The sequence below is a fragment of the Squalius cephalus genome (assembly GCF_949319135.1).
Source record: "Squalius cephalus genome assembly, chromosome: 10".
Taxonomy (NCBI): Eukaryota; Metazoa; Chordata; class Actinopteri; order Cypriniformes; family Leuciscidae; genus Squalius; species Squalius cephalus.
Window position 1 is genome coordinate 16206045 of NC_137131.1, and position 19474 is coordinate 16225518.

At 37.2% G+C, this 19474-nt stretch overlaps 1 protein-coding gene across 10 annotated transcripts in view; it reads left to right on the forward strand.

Annotated features, from left to right (window-relative positions):
* Positions 1 to 19469, forward strand: part of lrrc7 (leucine rich repeat containing 7) — a 123971-nt gene extending 104502 nt beyond the window's left edge. For 6 of the 10 annotated variants that reach the window (XM_079883696.1, XM_079883697.1, XM_079883692.1 and 3 more), the window contains 10 exons: positions 854 to 940; positions 2830 to 2941; positions 3310 to 3490; positions 5730 to 7446; positions 8682 to 8831; positions 10230 to 10355; positions 11655 to 11885; positions 14573 to 14665; positions 15581 to 15655; positions 17225 to 19469. In XM_079883696.1, coding sequence (XP_079739822.1) covers positions 854 to 940; positions 2830 to 2941; positions 3310 to 3490; positions 5730 to 7446; positions 8682 to 8831; positions 10230 to 10355; positions 11655 to 11885; positions 14573 to 14665; positions 15581 to 15655; positions 17225 to 17332 — 2880 coding nt within the window. In that variant the 3' untranslated portion in view covers positions 17333 to 19469. The remainder of the gene's footprint in view (positions 1 to 853; positions 941 to 2829; positions 2942 to 3309; positions 3491 to 5729; positions 7447 to 8681; positions 8832 to 10229; positions 10356 to 11654; positions 11886 to 14572; positions 14666 to 15580; positions 15656 to 17224) is intronic. The other 4 variants (XM_079883700.1, XM_079883693.1, XM_079883701.1 and 1 more) reach the window with 3 other exon arrangements.
* Positions 19470 to 19474: the final 5 nt, after the last annotated feature.

Sequence of the window (19474 nt, forward strand, 5' to 3'; positions counted from 1 at the left end):
CCAGTTTGGTTGTATGTATAGAGAGTGTTGTGTAGTACTGAGAGTGTTTGTTAAAGGTTAGCTGAACCTGCGGAGATAAAATACACAAAGATCAGAGCAAATGTTTCATCTCTCACAGCCAGCAACCCCCCTCCCCAACCGCCAGAGCATCAGTGTTGTTTAGGACACAGGATAACAAAGAAGTCATTAACTTTGCCAATGAATATTAGAGCAAAGCTGGTGCAATTAGTAATGAATGTCACAATCACCTTGTAGGATGCTTCATTTTTTTTGGTAACTCACCTTTAGTATATCCTACAATTATTTACTAGAAATCTAGACCTACAGTGTTTTTACCCTCGCTCAGTCTTCAGGTTTATTTCCCGTAGCACTGCTCAGTTGTACAGCTGAAAATCTTTCAGTAAACAGAAATAAAGGTCAGAGTGAAATGTCAAGAACACTCAGAGGACCCATTAAAGGTCCCTATACGAAAATATTAATTGAATTCAGGAATGGTAAGATGATTTGAGTAAACCAGAATAAATCAAGGAATTCTACAAACACAGCTACATTCATAATCCATTCATTGATGCCAGGCTTCTCTATGCTTGCAGTAGCTCTTTGTTTAGAATAGCATACAAGTGCATGGTGTATTGTGTCCATCGCAGCTTGGCCTCGCACTGCTTTCCCCCAGGGTCTCAGAGACCCCTCCGGCCAAACTGTGGAGCTATAAACATTATTATTAGTATTATCAGGGTTATCGGGACCTTGGGAGTACCAGTGCCATAAACCTCATGTTTCTTTCTAGACCATGAGAATCCATTTTTGTTTGTTTGTGTGTTTGTATATATGTATGTATGTTTGTTTTGCTTAGATTTCTTTACATCGCGTCGTCCCCAAGCCGCCACAGCCAGAGAATACGAGCCTGGCCGTTACTTCCTCTTCCTGTTTCTGCCTCATAGTAAGTGGCTGAGAGACCAGACAGCAGAAAATCAGCTAAGCATATGGGATGGCTCATTTCAACTGCCTTCAAAGCAAATTCAATTCGTTTTCTCAGACACCCCCATTGTGGGTGAAAGATTTGTTAAATACATGCATGGGTTTGTTTTCTATAATGAAGGAAAAAACACTCCCAGTCCATCAGTTTCCAGCATAATGTCAGTGTTCGAATTGTAGCGAGGCTAAAGGAGAGATTGGCCAATTTCTTTTTGCCAATTCCAAAATCTTTAAAAAAAAAAAAATTTTTTAAAAATAATAAAAAGAGCTATTATTAAGTAATACATACAGTACCTGTCAAAAGTTTGATTTTTTTTATATGTATTGTGAAATATTATTATAATTTATTTTAAAATGTAATTTATTCCTGTGATGGAAAAGCTGAATTTTCAGCATCATTACTCCAGTCTTCAGTGTCACATGATCCTTCAGAAATCATTCTAATATGCTGATTTGCTGCTTAATTTCTTATTATTAACAATGCTGAAAACAGTGATGCCGCTTAATATTTTAGTGGACACTGTGATACCTTTTTTCAAGATTATTTGATGAATATAAAGTTCAAAACAACAGCATTTATTTGAAATAGAAATATTTTGTAATATTAGAAATGTCTTTTATTGTCAATTTTGACCAATTTAATGTATCCTTGCTAAATAACAGTATAAATGTATTACTTATATTACTTACTGAACACAAACTTTTGAATGGTAGTGTATAAGAGCTCTTTTATTCCAAATATTGGGATCTTTGGTATAATTCGAATCAAATTGCCCACATGCTGAATTTGGTTCCCAGTTCATTTAATATAAATATGAAAGCATTGGTCTGCCGCATCAATTTACACAGTCACATTTCTTTTGACCCGTTGTGCCTGAGCAATGAAGAACTAAAAAGACAAAATAGAAAAGGTGATGGCAGGTAAGGGGAGAGGTGGCTATAACGGAGTAAAAGAAATAACACAGAGACGTTGTTCTGAGAGAATGTTCTGATATGTGACTTCTCTCTTGCTCTGCTGCCGGTTGTGTGAGCCAGCCTGCTGATGTACAGTCAGGTCTGAGAGGTGTGAGTGTGAGACAGCTGTGAGAGACCTGGAAGCATCTGATTTGCTCCTGGGGGATTTGACCAGACAAGCCAGGACAAGGCCTGTGAATCCTAACAGTCTACATATTAGTCTACTAATGATGAATCTCAACTTGATGTTGAGGTGTGAGATCACACTCTGTTACTTCTGCTATAGTTCTCAGCTTCAGTTTTCTTTAACTTCGAGGTCATTTGGGGACACTGTTTGTGTTTTATAATCAGGAAACTGTCATTGTAATATAATAAGGGAATTGTTTAAGCATGTTCTAATGAATGACTCATTTCAATATATTGTAAAAGTTTTAGAGAAACGAAATACTAGCTGTATTTCACGTTTTAGCTTTCTGATCCTTTTGTAACGTTTTTAAACTGAAATCTCTTAACGTAATGCTGTCTTGTGTGTTTTAACGGCTTAGTTTTTTTTAAAAGCAGGTCCTGCCTAATAGAGTTTTATGTAATATGCAATTAGGCAAACAGATTTTTATACAGCCAAAATGTTTGCAGTTAATATACCAACCGTTTCAATATATGTTGGCATTTGAAAATTACATTTATTTTGATTTATATCGACATTGTGATCTAAAATTGGATTACAAATATCACCTAGTATGTTTTAGTGGGCCTATAAACAATTTGTGTTGCTTGATTTTGGTATTTAAATGATAGATTGTAATTTGATTGCAGGAAAACCTCCCCACTCCCCTAGTGCCTGTTTTGTATTCCTTTTGTCTAGTGTTTGATTCACTGTGAATTTGACACCTGTGTTTCCAGGACTCGATGGGAGGTTCCCCCAATGATATCCGAATTTCTGACATGAGGCCAACTTTGGTAGAGCCACCTATGTACAAACCAAAGGTTGTGTTACTGGGCAAGGAAAAAAAAGGTTAGTGAGACGAAAAAGCCTGTAGAGGTTCGAGTTGGCATGAAATGAAAATTCACCCTATTTTCCAAATGTATGTTATTGATCTTATTGTGGACCAAAATATCATAACTTGAGCTTATCTTATGTTGGTTTCATTTTTCAAGAAATCCCCTCATTCTCTTTTGATGTTTATTAATAAAGCTAAAATCCTTCTGAGAATGATAACGATGCATATTGTAATTGCACTGGGGAACACTGTGGAATAATAGTTGTTGTCAGAAACACAATAATTGGGGTTTATTCTAGACAAAAATAGTTGTTGTTGATGCATTTCTTAAACTATTTTACCTGGTATACCTTTATGCCTATTTTATCTTTTTTTTTTTAAGAGTCCACCGATGATTCTGAGCTAGACAAAATGCATTGTTTGAACAACAGCGGATCATCTGCCACTTATTCAGACTACTCGCCCTCCCAGGGATCATCTGGCTCCTCCAACCCACCTGGAAATGTCAGTAATCTGCAAACATCTGGGAAAGAGGGGCCACCACAGACTCACTGGACCAACAGGTTGGCAAGAATTGAATCACTGCCACTATTCATTTATATGAACTAATTGACCATCTGTGCTTTCATATGACATAACAGTTGATCAAACAGTTTAGATTTCCAGCTCACTGACTTTTGGGTGACCCAAAACTGACGTTGTGTCTTTGTAATAAACATCTCTGCCAATAAACCAAAATTATTTGAACCTATTATAACCAATCAATTGCATCCACCCTCTATGGACACACTGAAGCTCGAATCGCCATTGGCTAGAACATTTTTTTTATTTTACTCGCCAGACTTTTTACATGGAATGCAAGAACAATGCAAATAAATGCACAAAAAAAAAAAAAAAAAACATTTCAAGGCAAGTGAACAGTCGGTAATAAAATAAGACCAAATAATAAAACTACTGTACAAGCAATAGCACAAATAAACACAGTAGAACAAAGATACAAATGAAATAAACAGTACATTTCAGGTTTTTTAGGTTTATTTAACAGTAGTAAGATACAGATTAGGTACAGAAATTGAATAAAATGTAAGGACAGTGACAGTTATGTCAACTCTTGGCCATCGGGAGTCCTTATTGTCGAGCTCTTCATTTAGCGCGTCAATTCTGCGTCAGTTGTTCATATGTACGCCTCTCTCTTTGTTGAGTGTGCGTGAGTGAGAGAAAGCGACAGAGGGCGCTCTCAGCCAAGCGACACTGTGTAAAGCTCAGCAGGCAATTAAAATATATCGGTGCTAAACTTATTTTTTGCCTCTACTCTATGACAGGCGACTGAAATCGTACAATTTACTAACCATTAGCTAATTAAAGACATTTTTAGCCGCCTAGTGGCAAATTTGGTTGCATATGCGAGTGATTTAGTCGCATTGTAGAGGGTTGTGCATATTATTTTTTACTAACTGCCAATATTTATAAAACACAGAATTGCATTTCATATTTTTACTACTCTTTCATATGTTGTTCAGATCGCAAATCTGTGCCTTTGTGGGGATGTCCCGTACACCACTGATGATGTTGTTATTTGTCTTTTTCCTTCCATTTTAATTAACAAGACAATTCTAAGAGGGCTCTATCTTGGCATTTGTTTCTTTTAAAATGCCTCTATTGCTCACATCACAATTTCGCTCACTCAAAGTCACACACAGCAGCATGACTCTTGCTGTCATCTTCAATAAAGTGTAGCTGAAAATCCATCTCTGTTGCTAACAGTAAAAGTTTTATTATAATAGTGCTGCTGAAAAACCTAATTATCACTCTTTCACTGCCTGTTCTTCAGAAGAGCTCTTTGAGAGATTTCTGTTTTGATAACCTTACAGAAGTATTACGTGGGCAAAATTTTGTAAACATTGAAAATCTATTTGATGAGGATGGCAGTTCAGTCAGCCACAGTGATGTTTCCCAGCACTTTTCAATTTGAACACTACATATGGTATATTAAGAGAGTTGAAGGCCCAGTTCAAGTTAATTTTCAATATTTCATCCCCAACATTACATGAATGAAGACATCAAGTTAAAAGATTGTGTGAGCATCAGCTAAAATAAAGCATAGTACATAGAGCAATGAGGGGTAGTGGTTGGTTGCCTTAGGAATTTGGGCTGTACACATGTTGCAGATTCAGTCCTAAGTTGGAATGAGCAAGGAAATAGACAGTAACTAAGATTGCAACCCTATGTTTTGACCATTGTGCCCTTGAGCAAAGTACTTAACCTGAACTTGCTCAAGGGATATTATGCCACAGTATGTCTACAGTAAGTAAAAACCTTTTAAAAATGTAAAGTTCTTAGTAATGTGCTCTTATTATTTGTTGTTTTTTATATGTTTTTCCTTTAAGTACATGAGTCTTTAAAAAAAATATATATATTTTTTTGTATTTATTATTATTCAAATATAAAGTATTAATGCATGAATATAATTATGTTTTTTCAGGGATATATAATTATAAATATAACTAATATAAATATAATTTTTACTACCTGAATTACCTTTGCCTTGTCACAAAAAAGGTAAATGTTTTTGATATTTTAAGAGGCTTATTGACCTCGACACACAGTCGTGAGAGTCTACATTACCTGTTGTTTTTTCTGCATAGTTCTAGATGCACCACATTACATTACTGAGTTTGAATTTTATGATATTGTATATGCTTGTCATATCCAGTTTATGTCCATGTTTTTGTGTACAGATTTTTTCCGTACAGTGCACTGATGAAACCTCAAATATATATTTTTGTCTGAATATGTCAACAGGCTGGCCCAGTCTTTCCCAAAGCCCATTGAAACCAAGCCCCTTCTGAGCCAGAGGGAAACACCTCCTTCCAGCACCCTGCAGCAGCGAGGTGAGAGGCGACCACTCAGCGACACCTTCGACAGCTGGAACGATGCCCCCCACTATGATAACACAGGTTTTGTCTCAGAAGAGACACCTCTTGACACTCCAAGCAGCAGTGCTGGAAACCCCATGCTAGGCTCAAAGCCCCGGAGTGCCTCGATGGCACATGGGCGACGGCCTCTCATGAGACAAGAGCGCATTGTGGGAGTTCCCTTAGAGCTCGATCAGACGCAACACACTTTCCACACAGTCCGCACCAACCCTGAAACTGAAGTGCCTCCTTCCTCTAACCCCTGGCAGAACTGGACGAGGACTCCCAGTCCCTTCGAGGACAGGACAGCTTTCCCTTCCAAGTTGGAAATTACTCCAGCCAACAGCCCCAATCCTGACCGTAAGGACTTTGAACAGGAGATGGGAGAACTACCCAGCACTTTTCCCTCAACTAGAGCCTGGGGGTTTCTGGACTCTACGGACTCAGGGCCGGGACGAGGTCATCCCAACCTTTATTCCCATGTCCAGGGTGGAAAAGACCCACACAAAGGAAACACTATGGTTGTTAGCAAGAGTTCTGAGAGACTTTCGCCAATGATGAAGGAGGTAAAAGCGAAATTTAAGAAATCTCAGAGCATAGATGAAATGGATACTGGGTCGTACAAGGTTTACAGCATCCCCTTGGACCACTACAGTTCTAGCATAGAAAATCAGGGAAGTGTTGATAGAGCAGACCTCCCTGTACCACTAGAACAGAGCATGTCCAGGAGCCAATCAGCTCCAATGCTGGACGATGATATGGATGGCTACGGTTTAAATAAAAGCTCTCAGCAGCAGAAGCCAGCCATCCCAAAGAAAGTTTACCATTTTGACCAAAGCTTCAACCCGCAAAGAGCCATGGATCTTGTGAAAGCGGACAGGAGAGTTCCTCCACCATTCCCCAACACCCCTGAATACATAAACCAACCTGGGAAGACGTTACCAAAGGAACTTGTGAGCCCGAGAGGCTACCGAGGCTATCCACCGATGGAACAGATGTTTTCATTTGCTCAGACTGCAGTCACCGACGATGCCATCAATCCACAGCTCTCTGTCCAGCCCCAGCGCTCCAGGCCGGGCTTCCTGAGGCGAGCTGACTCTCTGGTAAGTTCGACAGAGATGGCGCTATTCCGCAGAGTAGCTGAGAACCATGAGCTGCAGCTGGCAGAGCACTACAACAGGCCTCAGCAGATAAAGAGCATGCTGGAACAACAGAACAGCTTGTCTACCATCTCTGACACCCAGTTCCACAAGAGGAATGGTAGGTATGATGAAGATTACTCATCTTATCAAGAACCCAAAAAGCCCATTATGGGTTACCCCACTAAGAGTCTGACACAACGTCGCCCCCTGTCTGCACGGAGCTACAGCACAGAGACATACGGGGCATCTCAGGCAAGGCCAGTGTCTGCCCGACCCACCATGGCTGCACTGCTAGAGAAAATGCCTTCAGATTACAATCTTAGTACATGCACTGAGAAGAGCCCTGAGGGTGACATGAAGCTGAGATCTGTCCCTCAAAAACAAGAGGACCCGAACTCCAAAATGCCAGTAGATTGGAGACAGCAGCTGCTTAGACACATAGAAGCGAAGAGGCTAGACCGGGTGAGTAAGCAAGCTTTGCTTTTTGTTCTTCTACAGAAGTGTTTGTTAGCTTGGAATTTATCTAAACACTCAGTATTTGCAAGAAATAAATTAATTCCTCCTTGCACACTGAGTCAGAAATTTATGTATGCGTTTTTTTGTATTTGTCACGGTGGCTTTGAATTGTCAAAATACCTCAAAATGCTTGCTATGGATGCAAAAAACGAAAAAAAATGTTTATGATGGACGAAGGTTTCGGAGGTAGTGTGTAAACGTGAGGTCGTATTTATTTTTTAAAGAGCGAAAATTTCAGATGAGAACTTCGCACTCTGTGTGCAAGGACCTTAATTCTGTCTTAGTCTTTAAGTCATTTTATACTTTGTTTGTTAATAACTGAGATCTTAATAATGAATTTTCTCAGTGCAGTATATTTTACTATATTATTAAATACCTACATATTTGTTTTACATAATATGTTTGTTTTACATATTAAAGACAAATCTTAAATGAAGGCCACTTTTTAGTGTATAGACACGCGAACAGTTGGGTGAATCATAAAGCATTAAGTGTCTGGGACATATTTCACTCCAAAATCAAAAGTAATGAAATTATATTCTGCATTAAAAAAATGAAGCTTTTTCTTAGTGTTTTTTTCATTATGATTTTTGTGCATTTTGACATTATTTTCACTAAATTCAAGCAAACCATTCCCTTTTTTTAAAATTTTATTTATTTTTTATTCAAAAATGACTTCTCTGATTTTTTTCTCACTTTTCCAATAATGGGAATTTTGGGGAAAAAAAGATTGACCTTAAAATAATTGTAACTGTGCAAAAAAGATGATTTAATGGTCCTTAAATGGCTTCAAATTCTTTATGCAGAATATCTTTCTTTCTTTTTAATTGTGGTGAAATATGACCCTGGCATTTCTTTCCTGAGATTCACCCACTTATGTACATGCAGCTTTTGGTGGTGAGCATTTGTTTCTGTGTAAGTGGAATACATTACTACAGCATACTTCATTGTTCGTGTAATTTAGTCCCTCACTGCTGCTATTAATATTCTGTAAACGTAACCACTGTGTATCACTAATGTGTCACGTCGGCGGTAATGACGTACTGTTGTTGTTCTGTTTGTCAAGCTTACTCACTCTGTTACAGCAATGTGCAGTCCAGTGTACCCCAGCCACAGCCTTTTGACCTTTCTGTGTGGCATACCCATTCACTCATGTCATGTGGTTGTTTCCCTCCAATCAGAGCGCTGTCCTTAAGCACAACACAGTAAACTTCGGCATGCTGTACTCTGGAGGCTATGCTGCACCGCATGCCAGCAGAAGCATGACAATAAACTTTTACAATAACACAAAGCATGAAAACCAAACAACTCAGTGGCTACCTCTACCAAATGTGAGTATGAAGCAACTTCAGGCCCAGTTTCAGCATGAAGAAGTGCAACTTATATTAACGCAACATCTCCTATTGAAGACCTTCTTTTTAGATCTATCTCTTTTGAGCGGCTTCTGCTTTAACTTCTCAAACAGTGGTAATATTATCATTTGGCACATTTTGCTGTATGGTATAATAGTCTTTCTATAAGTTAGACCATCTAACACATTTCACAGTTTAACACTAATCTAACACTTCACCTGTTCTGAGTTCCAGGCTAGACACTGTCTCTCACTGTGATGTTAAACATATATAGGTGTTTTCTGTTGCATGTGCTCAGTCTTTGTGTTTGGTCTATGCACTACAGTGTTCCTCTGTCCTTAACTCACAGAACGAAGCAATCTGTGACTGACAGCAGAGATACATTTATGAAAGGCCTTCTTGATCTTTATAAAATACAATCAAATTCAGTAAATCAAAGTTAAACTGTCGAGTGAATTCACTAACCCTTAACACCAGCACTGAGTGTAGCATATCTGTGTGCACAGTTCACCAACCTCCATTTACTTATTCACCAACGGGTGATTGCTATACTCTAAGTAAATAGAGGTTTACGGACTGCTCAAATCAAGTCAGCCAGGTGCCGAAATAGCTCTGTACCAGGAGTATTTTGTAAACGATGCAATTATAGATGTATTATAGATGTATATAAAGATATACAGTGTAGTTCAGCGTGCTTTCAGCATATTAAAAAAGCCCAAGTCTTCTGGATTGCAGTAGTTTAGTAATGCTGTAAAGTCCTGGTAAAGTACACCAGATTGCAGTAGCCTGCTGCATCTGCCACAACCTAGCACTCAGAGGCCTGTTGAACAAACTTAGAGTAGGGTTAAAGTTGTCAAAACCAAACAAATCCAACCCATTTCAGATCAAGTTATACAAGATTCATATATATAATAAATAATTTGCCAATTACCATTGCAATGAGCACCAATAAACCAAAAAACAATTAAGCTTATTGAGCCTGTAAAAAAAAAACATTGCTCAAACTAAACTCAAACTTTCCAGGGTACCAACTGAAACCAGCTTTGTGCAACAGGCCTAGAACCAACTTGCAATATAGGGAATTTTGCCAGTTAAAATGCTTTCAGCACAGATTTAGTTTTTCACTGTTATGTACAAGCATAGTTTCTTTGATGAATTGGACAAAATAAACAACAGACCAAAAAAAAAAAAAAGTTTGTCTTTTAATTGAAGAAAGCATGTGAATGGAACAGTCGAATAGTGAGCTGATAAATCCGGTTTTGTGGGAGTGTCCTTCTCACATTTCGGTTCTTTAAAACGGGCAGAGTTTTATTTTGCCAGTGTAAATTTAGAGCACTGTTTTGAATTCCGCTTGCTGACAGCACTATATCCTTTCAGACACCTTCACAACAGAGCAATATTTTAGATAATGGACAAGAGGTGGTTTCCCCAAGTAGTCAGTGGGCGCCGTATTCACTGGGACGAAGAGACGTGCCACCAGAGAACATGAATATCATCAAAAAGGTATTGATTCATCAGGGGAACACAAAACATTTGCAAGAGAATGCAAAAGCATTGCCAAATATTTTTTCCTCCAATCTCATTTTCTTTGTCTTTACCATGTCCTTTTGGACTCCATAGTGGCTCCATAGTTTGTCGTACTGATTGGTTAAAGATTCTGAGAGGCAGGCAATAAGGCAATTATTACAAACAGTGTTTTATATTAACTGTGTAAGGACTAGGGCTCAATCCCCATTGTCTCAGTAGAACAGATATTATTAGCAAACTTCAATTAAACAAGTTGGTAAGTTTGATTAATTTCTGTAAATCAGTAATGTTTACTTCAATTCATCGTTTCATAACTGATTCAGTGATTCCCTCCAAAATTACCACTGAAGAGTAAGTTTGGCATATTTAACTTTAAATTGTTCTAGTAAAATACACAATATCATGCAAAATTAAGTTAATGCATTCAATTGATCAAAAGTGACAGGTAAGACATTTATAATGTTACAAAAGATTTCTATTTAAGATAAATGCTGTTTTTTAAAAACGTTTCTATTCATCAAAGAATCCTGAAAAATAAATGAATCACGGGATCCACAAAAATATTAAGGAGCGCAACCGTTTTCAAAATTGATATTAAGAAAATAGTTGTATTTCACAATATTACTGTTTTTACTCTAAGTTTGATCAACACACACACACACACAATGCAAAAAGTGCTGCAAAACGATCATCAGCGATAAATCATCAGCAATCACAGTAAAACTTTCTCACTTCTAAAATGGTCCCGTTTGTTTCATAAGCCATACTGAGCTGAAATGATTCATTGCATTTGTCTGGATCTCATTAAAGTTTTATTATTTCCACAATACGTTTTTAGAGAAACACCCACATGTCTCTGAGTATTAAACCCTGTCATGTTCTACTCTTTAAGTTTCCTCTGGCTTAACCTGTTCTCTGAGAGATAGACATCTCTGTTGTATCGTGATTGCCATGCTCATTTTTTTCAAATGCCAGGGTTAATTACTACCTGCTGTCGTGATTCATTTCACAACGCGTATTCCTGCTCGGTCTCCTTAGCAACCTCAGTCTACTGGTGAATGTCTTTACGTTGTCGCTCAATATTGTGGAACATTTTGCTTCTTCTGACACATTTAGTGTTGTGAAGAAAAGTAATGAACGTAATGAATGATATTAATTCAAATAATGAAATCAAAATGTCATAAGGTAGCTACTACGTCTTTGTTCCTGTAATGATATAAAAGCACTTGCCGACTGCATGAATTCATTAAACATTTGCTTGATGTTTGCCCACAGTCTGGTGTTCACAATCCCCATCAACAACAAGCTATGATGATAACCTCAGCCACCCCATCCCACCGGACGGCCCGTGACCAGCAGTATGAGGGGGCCATCAACAAGGTGTCCATCCAGCAGTACCAGCCACCTCTGCCCATGCCCATCACCACCACCAGCCCCCGGCCTCAGAGTGCCCGCTGCTTCATCCAGACTAAAGGCCAGAAGAGCATGGATGGCTTTCCAGAGCAGGTACCGTTGATCGCGCAGAATACAATTCAAAGAAATTAGGGGTGTAACGATACTCTCAAGTCACGATTCGATACATATCACGATACTGAACTCACGATACGATATTATTGCGATACTCCAAGACATATGGTAAAAGGTTAACAAAAAATGTACTAATGATTAAAATGCAAAGTTTGGTTTTACATTGTGGATGTAAATGAATAGGCTTGGACTTAGTGCTGGGAACCCAATGCGACCCAATAAGACATTTGGCATTATCAGGACCCACAAATATTCCCCCATTGCATTATTATACATTTTATTCAACATTATATATAGTAGTATAATATAGTACATGCACTAAAACTCATTTTGGTTGAACTATACACAGTGTCACTATCCACGATACATATTGTTGCATTTTTGTATTGCGATATATTGTGATGCGATATATTGTTACACCCGTAAAAGAAATGCAAAGAGAGAAACGCCCAATTGCAATTCATCTCGCGATCATGGAATATTAATACAGTGTTTTCTTCATTCAAATCATCTTCTTCCTATGACTAAAGGGTCTTTCACACCGAGCATGATTAAGTAAAGCAAATGTACGTTGCGATGACGCTCTTGAATCGGTCAGTAGATCCCTATAGAGCTATTCACACCGGGCGCAATCAAACGCAGCGCAACAAAACGAGATTTGTTTTTGACCAGTGTGTGGATTTTTTGAGAAGGACCTGGACCCTCACCTACTCTGATTGGCTCCATTGTCTTTCATAGGCTTGCTTGATAGAAAATGTGTTCGTAGTTGGTGTAGGAAGGAGTATGTCATTTAAAAAACTGGAAAAGCTGTGCAGTTTCACAAAGCCTTCATTATAATGCACAGAAGGGGAAAAAAAAACATTAGCATGTAACTCGCAATGTCCCTGATATTATTGTTTTGGTAAATTAAGCTGGTTTTTAGGCTAACGCACAGACGACCCCACAATATTTCAAAACAATGAATTGGTTGATTATCCACAGCATGAGGGCCAGGTCTTCAGGTAGATGAATGAATTATAAATAAGGCTAAATTATTTATTTATAATTATGATTATTTCATATCACCATAGAAAGGAACTGAAAAAGGATGTATCAGTATCGTTAGCAGTATCAGTAACATGACAAGACATACTTATAGTTACAGAAAGTGTTATTGGTCATGCAGTTGTATAATAACTAAATCACACTGCAATGTGTCTGCCGTGTTATCTACTATTTATGTGCGTGTATGATGTGCTTTCATTTTCTTCACTACATTGCAAAGCATAATATCAGATTTGTGCTACACTTTATTTCAGAAAAACAATCCGTTCCTCATTATTTTAAAGTGACGAAATTGAGAACTTTTTATCTGTTCATGCCATGATTCAGAAATAACGCGTCTGGAGTCTGTTGCTATAGTAAGCTAATGAACGCAACTTTCACGAGCATCTGACTTACAGATAAACAGTGCGTTTTTATTTCAGTGCGGTTAATGTTGTGGTTATTTCAGCAAACAGTTTTGTAAATTCAGCTTAAAAGCATTAAGTAAAAATGTGAATCGTGCATTTTATGTCCTTGAATAAGCTATGTTTTAATTATGTTACCTTTTCAGGTGCGACCAAAATTAGATTTGAAAACATCACATTTCGACTCATTTTTAGCTCAAATTGTATCCAAAAATCTCACAGCCCCGCGGTCAAATATTGTGACTCTCATCATGAAGTATTAAATCGAGATCTCCGCGACCAGTTTCGTGACCGAATCTTTTCTTTTCCGATTCTTTTAAACTGGTTCATTTGTGAATTTGACTGATCTAGAAAATTAAACTTGCAGTAGCTAAAAAATCTTTTATGATGACATTCGCTCATCAATCCATGCACTACTCTGACCTACACCAACTACGAACACATTTTCTATCATGAATGCCTTTTGAAAACGAATGAGCCAATCAGAGTAAGTGCAGCCCCGCCCCGATCTGCAGGCTGCATCCAGGTAAACTTGAATTTTTTCCCCGTCGCCCCACGATGAAACGAGCCGTCCAATTAGATTCCAGCTTACCCGAGCCGCTGCTGTTGCACAAAATTGTGAGAGGGGTGGCGCTGTTTTGAAAACCTGTGTAAACACCAAAGAAAACTATTCCGGAATCGAGAAGAGATTGGATGTTTTTGTTATCATTGTGTTTCTGAGAACAGATTTATTCTTACATGTTCTTTATACGGATTATCATTTCTATTCATTTTCCACTGAATTATGCGATCTGAAGAGCTTGAAACGGCATACAGAGCGCTGTTTTCTTCCGTGCGTGTCTGAATCAGAGAGCTCATTCGCTCTAGACCTGTCAATCATATTACGTGATCATGACTCCTGCCCTTCCGAATGACGACGTTATGTTCATTTCCTCTTTCTAAAAAGAATAGCAGGCAGATATATATGGGTACAATATGCGTCACATAACTAAACATGCATCATCGTTTTCGAACACTTCAGTTTTCACAGTCCACACTACAATGCGAAAACAGCATTTTCAAATGTATTCACTTGGAAGAGCATCTTCAAAAAGCTTAGTTTTCAAAGGACAAAAGCGCTGTCTCAGTGTGGACGAAAGGCCAAAATGTAGAGAAAAAGATGTTTTCAAATGTACGTGGATTAATGTAGACTTAGCCTTTGATTTATGTTGTTGACAGCTGTGTGTGAGAATCGAGAAGAACCCTGGCCTTGGTTTCAGCATCTCAGGGGGAATCAGTGGACAGGGGAACCCCTTCAAGCCCTCGGACATGGTAAGACCATTTCACTCTCTGTTTTAAAGGACAGAGCATAATGAATATAGTATGCTAATTTCTGCATTTCGTTCTCATAAATTGCATTAAAAGGATGCTTTATATAGAACAAAATCAAAGCTATCTCTCTTCAGTCAGTAAAGTGTGTCTCTCTGTAGAGTTTCCATGGAAACATGCGCTACTGCAATGCACAACCTTGCACACCAGCTGACTGCATTACCTTTTAACCTTTTCATGTCTTAGCAACATTTGGTGATAGTTCAAACAAAAGTGTTTTGTGACTCAAATGTTGCCGATATTCGTTGAGTACGTACAAAAAAAGATATTGTACATCTGTTTCACGTGGTAGTAGCTTTGATTAGATTGAAATTGTGTCAATTTGCATGAAAAAGTGTCGTTCTTTTGTCGTCCCATAAGGTTTTCAACTTAGCATAAAGATTGCTTGTGTTGTATATTGTCACTTTGGGGATCTTCTAACAAACCGAATCCCGTGAGCCCTGATGAAATGATGTAGTTTGGTGGACTCTCAATATGTGACGTCAATAAGACTTCATATGTGTGCACATGGTGCATACTGATGGGTCCCACATGTAATTTAAATATGTATGCTTTATAATCTCTGCCTTGATTTCAGCACAAAAACACCGTCACTAATGGATCCTCTGACTTTACTCTTAAAAAAACCTTCGAATTTTTTATTAATCGTATGTTTTACATTTAATTTTTAGTTAAAAATTTGCATTTACTTATTAATTGTAAAAGGTAATTTTATAGATACATGTAATTATTTTTGAGTTGAGGAAAAAGAGCGAGAAAGAGAGAAACCAAAGAAAATCTAAATCCAGATTAAACGGCAAAGATTCTAAACCATAGTCACCATGTGGTTCCTAACCTCATATCACTTTTGACTTATAGGGTATCTTTGTTACTAGGGTACAGCCTGATGGACCTGCCACCAACGTTCTACGACCAGGGGACAAAATTCTGAAGGTAACACTGTTCTCCATCACATTGTCCCACGAGCTGCGACAATGCATCCTCCGCCACACTGCAAGTGGAGGGCTTTGCATGTGGCATTAAATGTCCAGTGTGTATGTGTGTGTGTGTGTGTGTGTCTCAAACAAGTGAGCATGGACTTCTGTTGTTATGTTTGTCCAACTTTGACATGACAGACTGTTATAACATTTCAAGCTGCCACATCTCTTATAAGTCAATTTAATGGCATGAAATATTATATTTTAAATTGAATTATGAATTTTATGTATCAGATATTACAAAATATTACTAATCAATACAACCAACTACCTCAACCTGACATTTACGTTGATCTTTGATGCAGATTGAATCTGGTCTTTTGAAAATGTAGTGAAATGTATCCCTTTACCTCCCAATAAAAGAACTAATTAAAGTGCCACTATTATGCTAGTTTAAAGGTTCTTCATTTTGTTTTGGAGGTGTCCTACAAAAGATTTACATGCAGCACTTTAATTTTCTCATAATATACATTGCACATCACAGCATTTTTCAAAGAGTCTGAAAATGGTTCATTTGAAGATTGTCTCTCTCAATCTGCACTGATTGGTCAGATGGCCCAGTCTGTTGCGATTGGTCGACCGTAATGACTTTTGTGCACTTTGATCTTAAAAAAATGTACAGACCTTTTACATTCACAAATGAGTGGTAATATTCGAAAAATTGTAATAGGGGCACTTTAAATACTAATTATATATATCTGTTCAAAAGTTTGATTAAAAAAAAAAAAGTTTAATATTACAATTTAACATAACTGCTTTCTATTTTAATATATTTTTAAATGTCATTTATTCCTTTAGTGGCAAAGCTGAATTTTAAGCAGCCATTTGGTGCATTATCAGTTGAAAACATTTGTATTTTTTTTTTGTGGAAATCATTTTTGTTCTTTAATGAAAAGAAAAGCATTTATTTTAAATATTTTTTTTAAATAACAATTTAAAAGCCTTTATCGTCACATTTGATCGTTTAAATAATAAAAGGTATTAATATTTTAAAAAGTATTTAAAAAAAATCAGTTGCAAAGTTTAGAATAGTAGTATATATATTTATATGTAGAGTTTATATTTATTTCTGGACAGTAACAGGATGATTACAGTAACAGTACAAAGACACGCTATTCTGACAGTATCTGTCTGTATGATTAGCATAAAAGCAAAATGTCTGGCATTGCTGCCTTTACCTGTAACGGGGCAAAGGGGCGATCCAGGCTCTGTGTGCCTAAATAACTCTATGGGAAGTTATTGGGCTGTCTCTGTGTGTTGCCGTCAGTCGTCTTCTCTTTCCACAGATGCAGAGTCTAAAGACCAGCTTCTTTCCACCTTCTCTCCTTTTACAGCATGATCTCCTTTATGCATCTATCTTTTCTCTCCCTCACAGTGTAGATCTCTTTATCCTCTTTGAGCTAGGCCTGTTCCCAGCCCTCCTGTGCTGCCGTGCCTGTTCCTGCCCCCCTCCCTCCTTTCCTCCTTTCCTCCCTTCCTCTCCCAGTTCATTTTGTTTACCATGTGCTTCATTCTTGCATTGCAGGCCAACGGACATAGTTTCTTACACATGGAGCATGAAACTGCAGTGTCTCTTCTGAAGAATTTCCCGAAAACTGTGGACTTGGTAATCTTAAGGGAGAGCACAATATAAATATTTTTATAGCTTAAAGACTTCTCAACCAGATGGAACACAGGAACTTGTACATTGTCTTTTTATCTAGGAACAATTTTGCCAATTGCTGGACCAATGGCAAATTCCAGTGCCAAATGTACACTAGAGGACATATCTAATAACGTTACATATGGCTTACACATTCTACACCAACATTCATTTGTTGAAATCTTTTCGTTGATGTTGTTGATATTCTTCTTTATCTCAGCCTGTGGCTGTAAGTGGGTGCACTTTTTTCCTGCTTATTTATATGGCGTATTATTTTGTACCTATTTTTCCTAGCAGCTTTTCAGTTTAATCTTGGAGCATGAAAGCACATCTGCTTTTAAGGACATTTACCCACCATAACACTGCCTCAACTTTGTAAATGCCTTGTGTAAATATATACATTTACAACTCAAATGTGATTAGAGCGTAGAATGTGAATGAAAGACACATTGATGATTTTCTAACACACTGGCGAGTTTTTGTAACAATCTAGAAGAGATATCCTTCTCACGAAATGACAATTTAGGGGAAACAAACAAACAAACAAAAAAGTCCCCTTTTAACATTTCTGTATTTGCACAAATCAAATGACAGAAAAGATTCCCTAAGCAATATTTCCTCCGTTTTTGAGGTTTTCCTGCAGCGCCCTCTATTGGCATACGTGGATTTTTCCAAACTCACATCCGGGTGGGTCTTATTCATTCGCTAGGTAATGCGAATGCACATTTCCATGTTTTTTGAATTTGTTTGCTGCCAGGAAAATTCATGCACATGTGGCAGTTTATCGGCAACAGTTTTCTATATAACAATGTACTTTCATATCACATACTACAGCTTAAATGGAAAAAGAACGCAAAAAAGCTTAATTCCAGTTGCTTTGATGTTGTTAAGCTGCTTTAAGTTTTTTAATCATTTTTTTTAATGGGACAACAAAGGGAATTCCTGTCATAATAAAACGGACTAGAAACGGTGTACACACGTAAGGCTTTACTGATTAGAGCATGCTTTCACTCTTAAACTTGTTTTATTAGGATGCTTATTAGGGGTCTATGTGTTTTGGACAAACTGTTTTTACATATCCATTGTTTTGCATCTCTTTTGGCATTTTTTCCCCCTTTTAAATCAGTCATCAGTGTGACAAACAGTGCCATAACATCCCTCCCAGAAAAGAAATCCAAGGCATGTCTCAAATGTTGCTAAAAATGTAGCATTTAGAGGGAGAGGTTCGAGACTTCTGAAAGACCCCAAACTCAACACCCACTGCATTTAGCTTCAGAGAAAGATTATGATGGATGATGCAATTAATTGTTCAAATACTATTGTGAAAGAACATTTGATAATGATTATTTTTACTAAACGTTTTCAGATAATGGTTTCTAATATATTGATATTAGCTATGCTCAAATTGTTAAATTTTATAAAGAACACAGAACCAATGTATGGACAGAGAGTTAGATTGTGAGGGAAGAGGGAAAGACTAGAAACAAATATGTACAATTCTTTCTAAAGTAATTGTGAATTTGTGTCATAAACATATATGTATATGAATATACAAATGGTCATTTTTGTATGTGTTTAAAGACCTATTGAATATAAAAGGTAATATATGGTACTATTCAGTCTATTTGCAGTATTGATGTAAATAACTATGAATGGAGACATTTAAATAATTTATTCCAATAGATTGTGAATGTACTTAAAGCTTTCTGCAGTATTAAGACTTACTGAACTTGAATGCCGTTTCATTTTTGTGCAAAAAGTAATTATATCTAGAATAAATTATTCAATTTAGTTCAAAAGAATTAGTGACAATTTATCATATCATTTATTTGCACATGCAAGTTTACTCCTTCTGATTTTTTTCTGTATTACAGCAAATATGTAATTGATGACATATATTCTGTGTCTAGAATGCATTTTGCAGATGATATATGTACATATTTAAAATAAATTTTAGTTACAAAAAATTAAAATAACAAACCTGTATAAAAAGGAGAAGAAAGTCCAATGCTGTTCAGCAAATATTGGAGCCATTTTCGGCTTTGGAGTACAGAATTTTTTCAGTATCTAAGAGGTGTTTTGAATAATGTATCTTTATTGTACAAATAATAAAAATGTCACTATTGTTTCTAC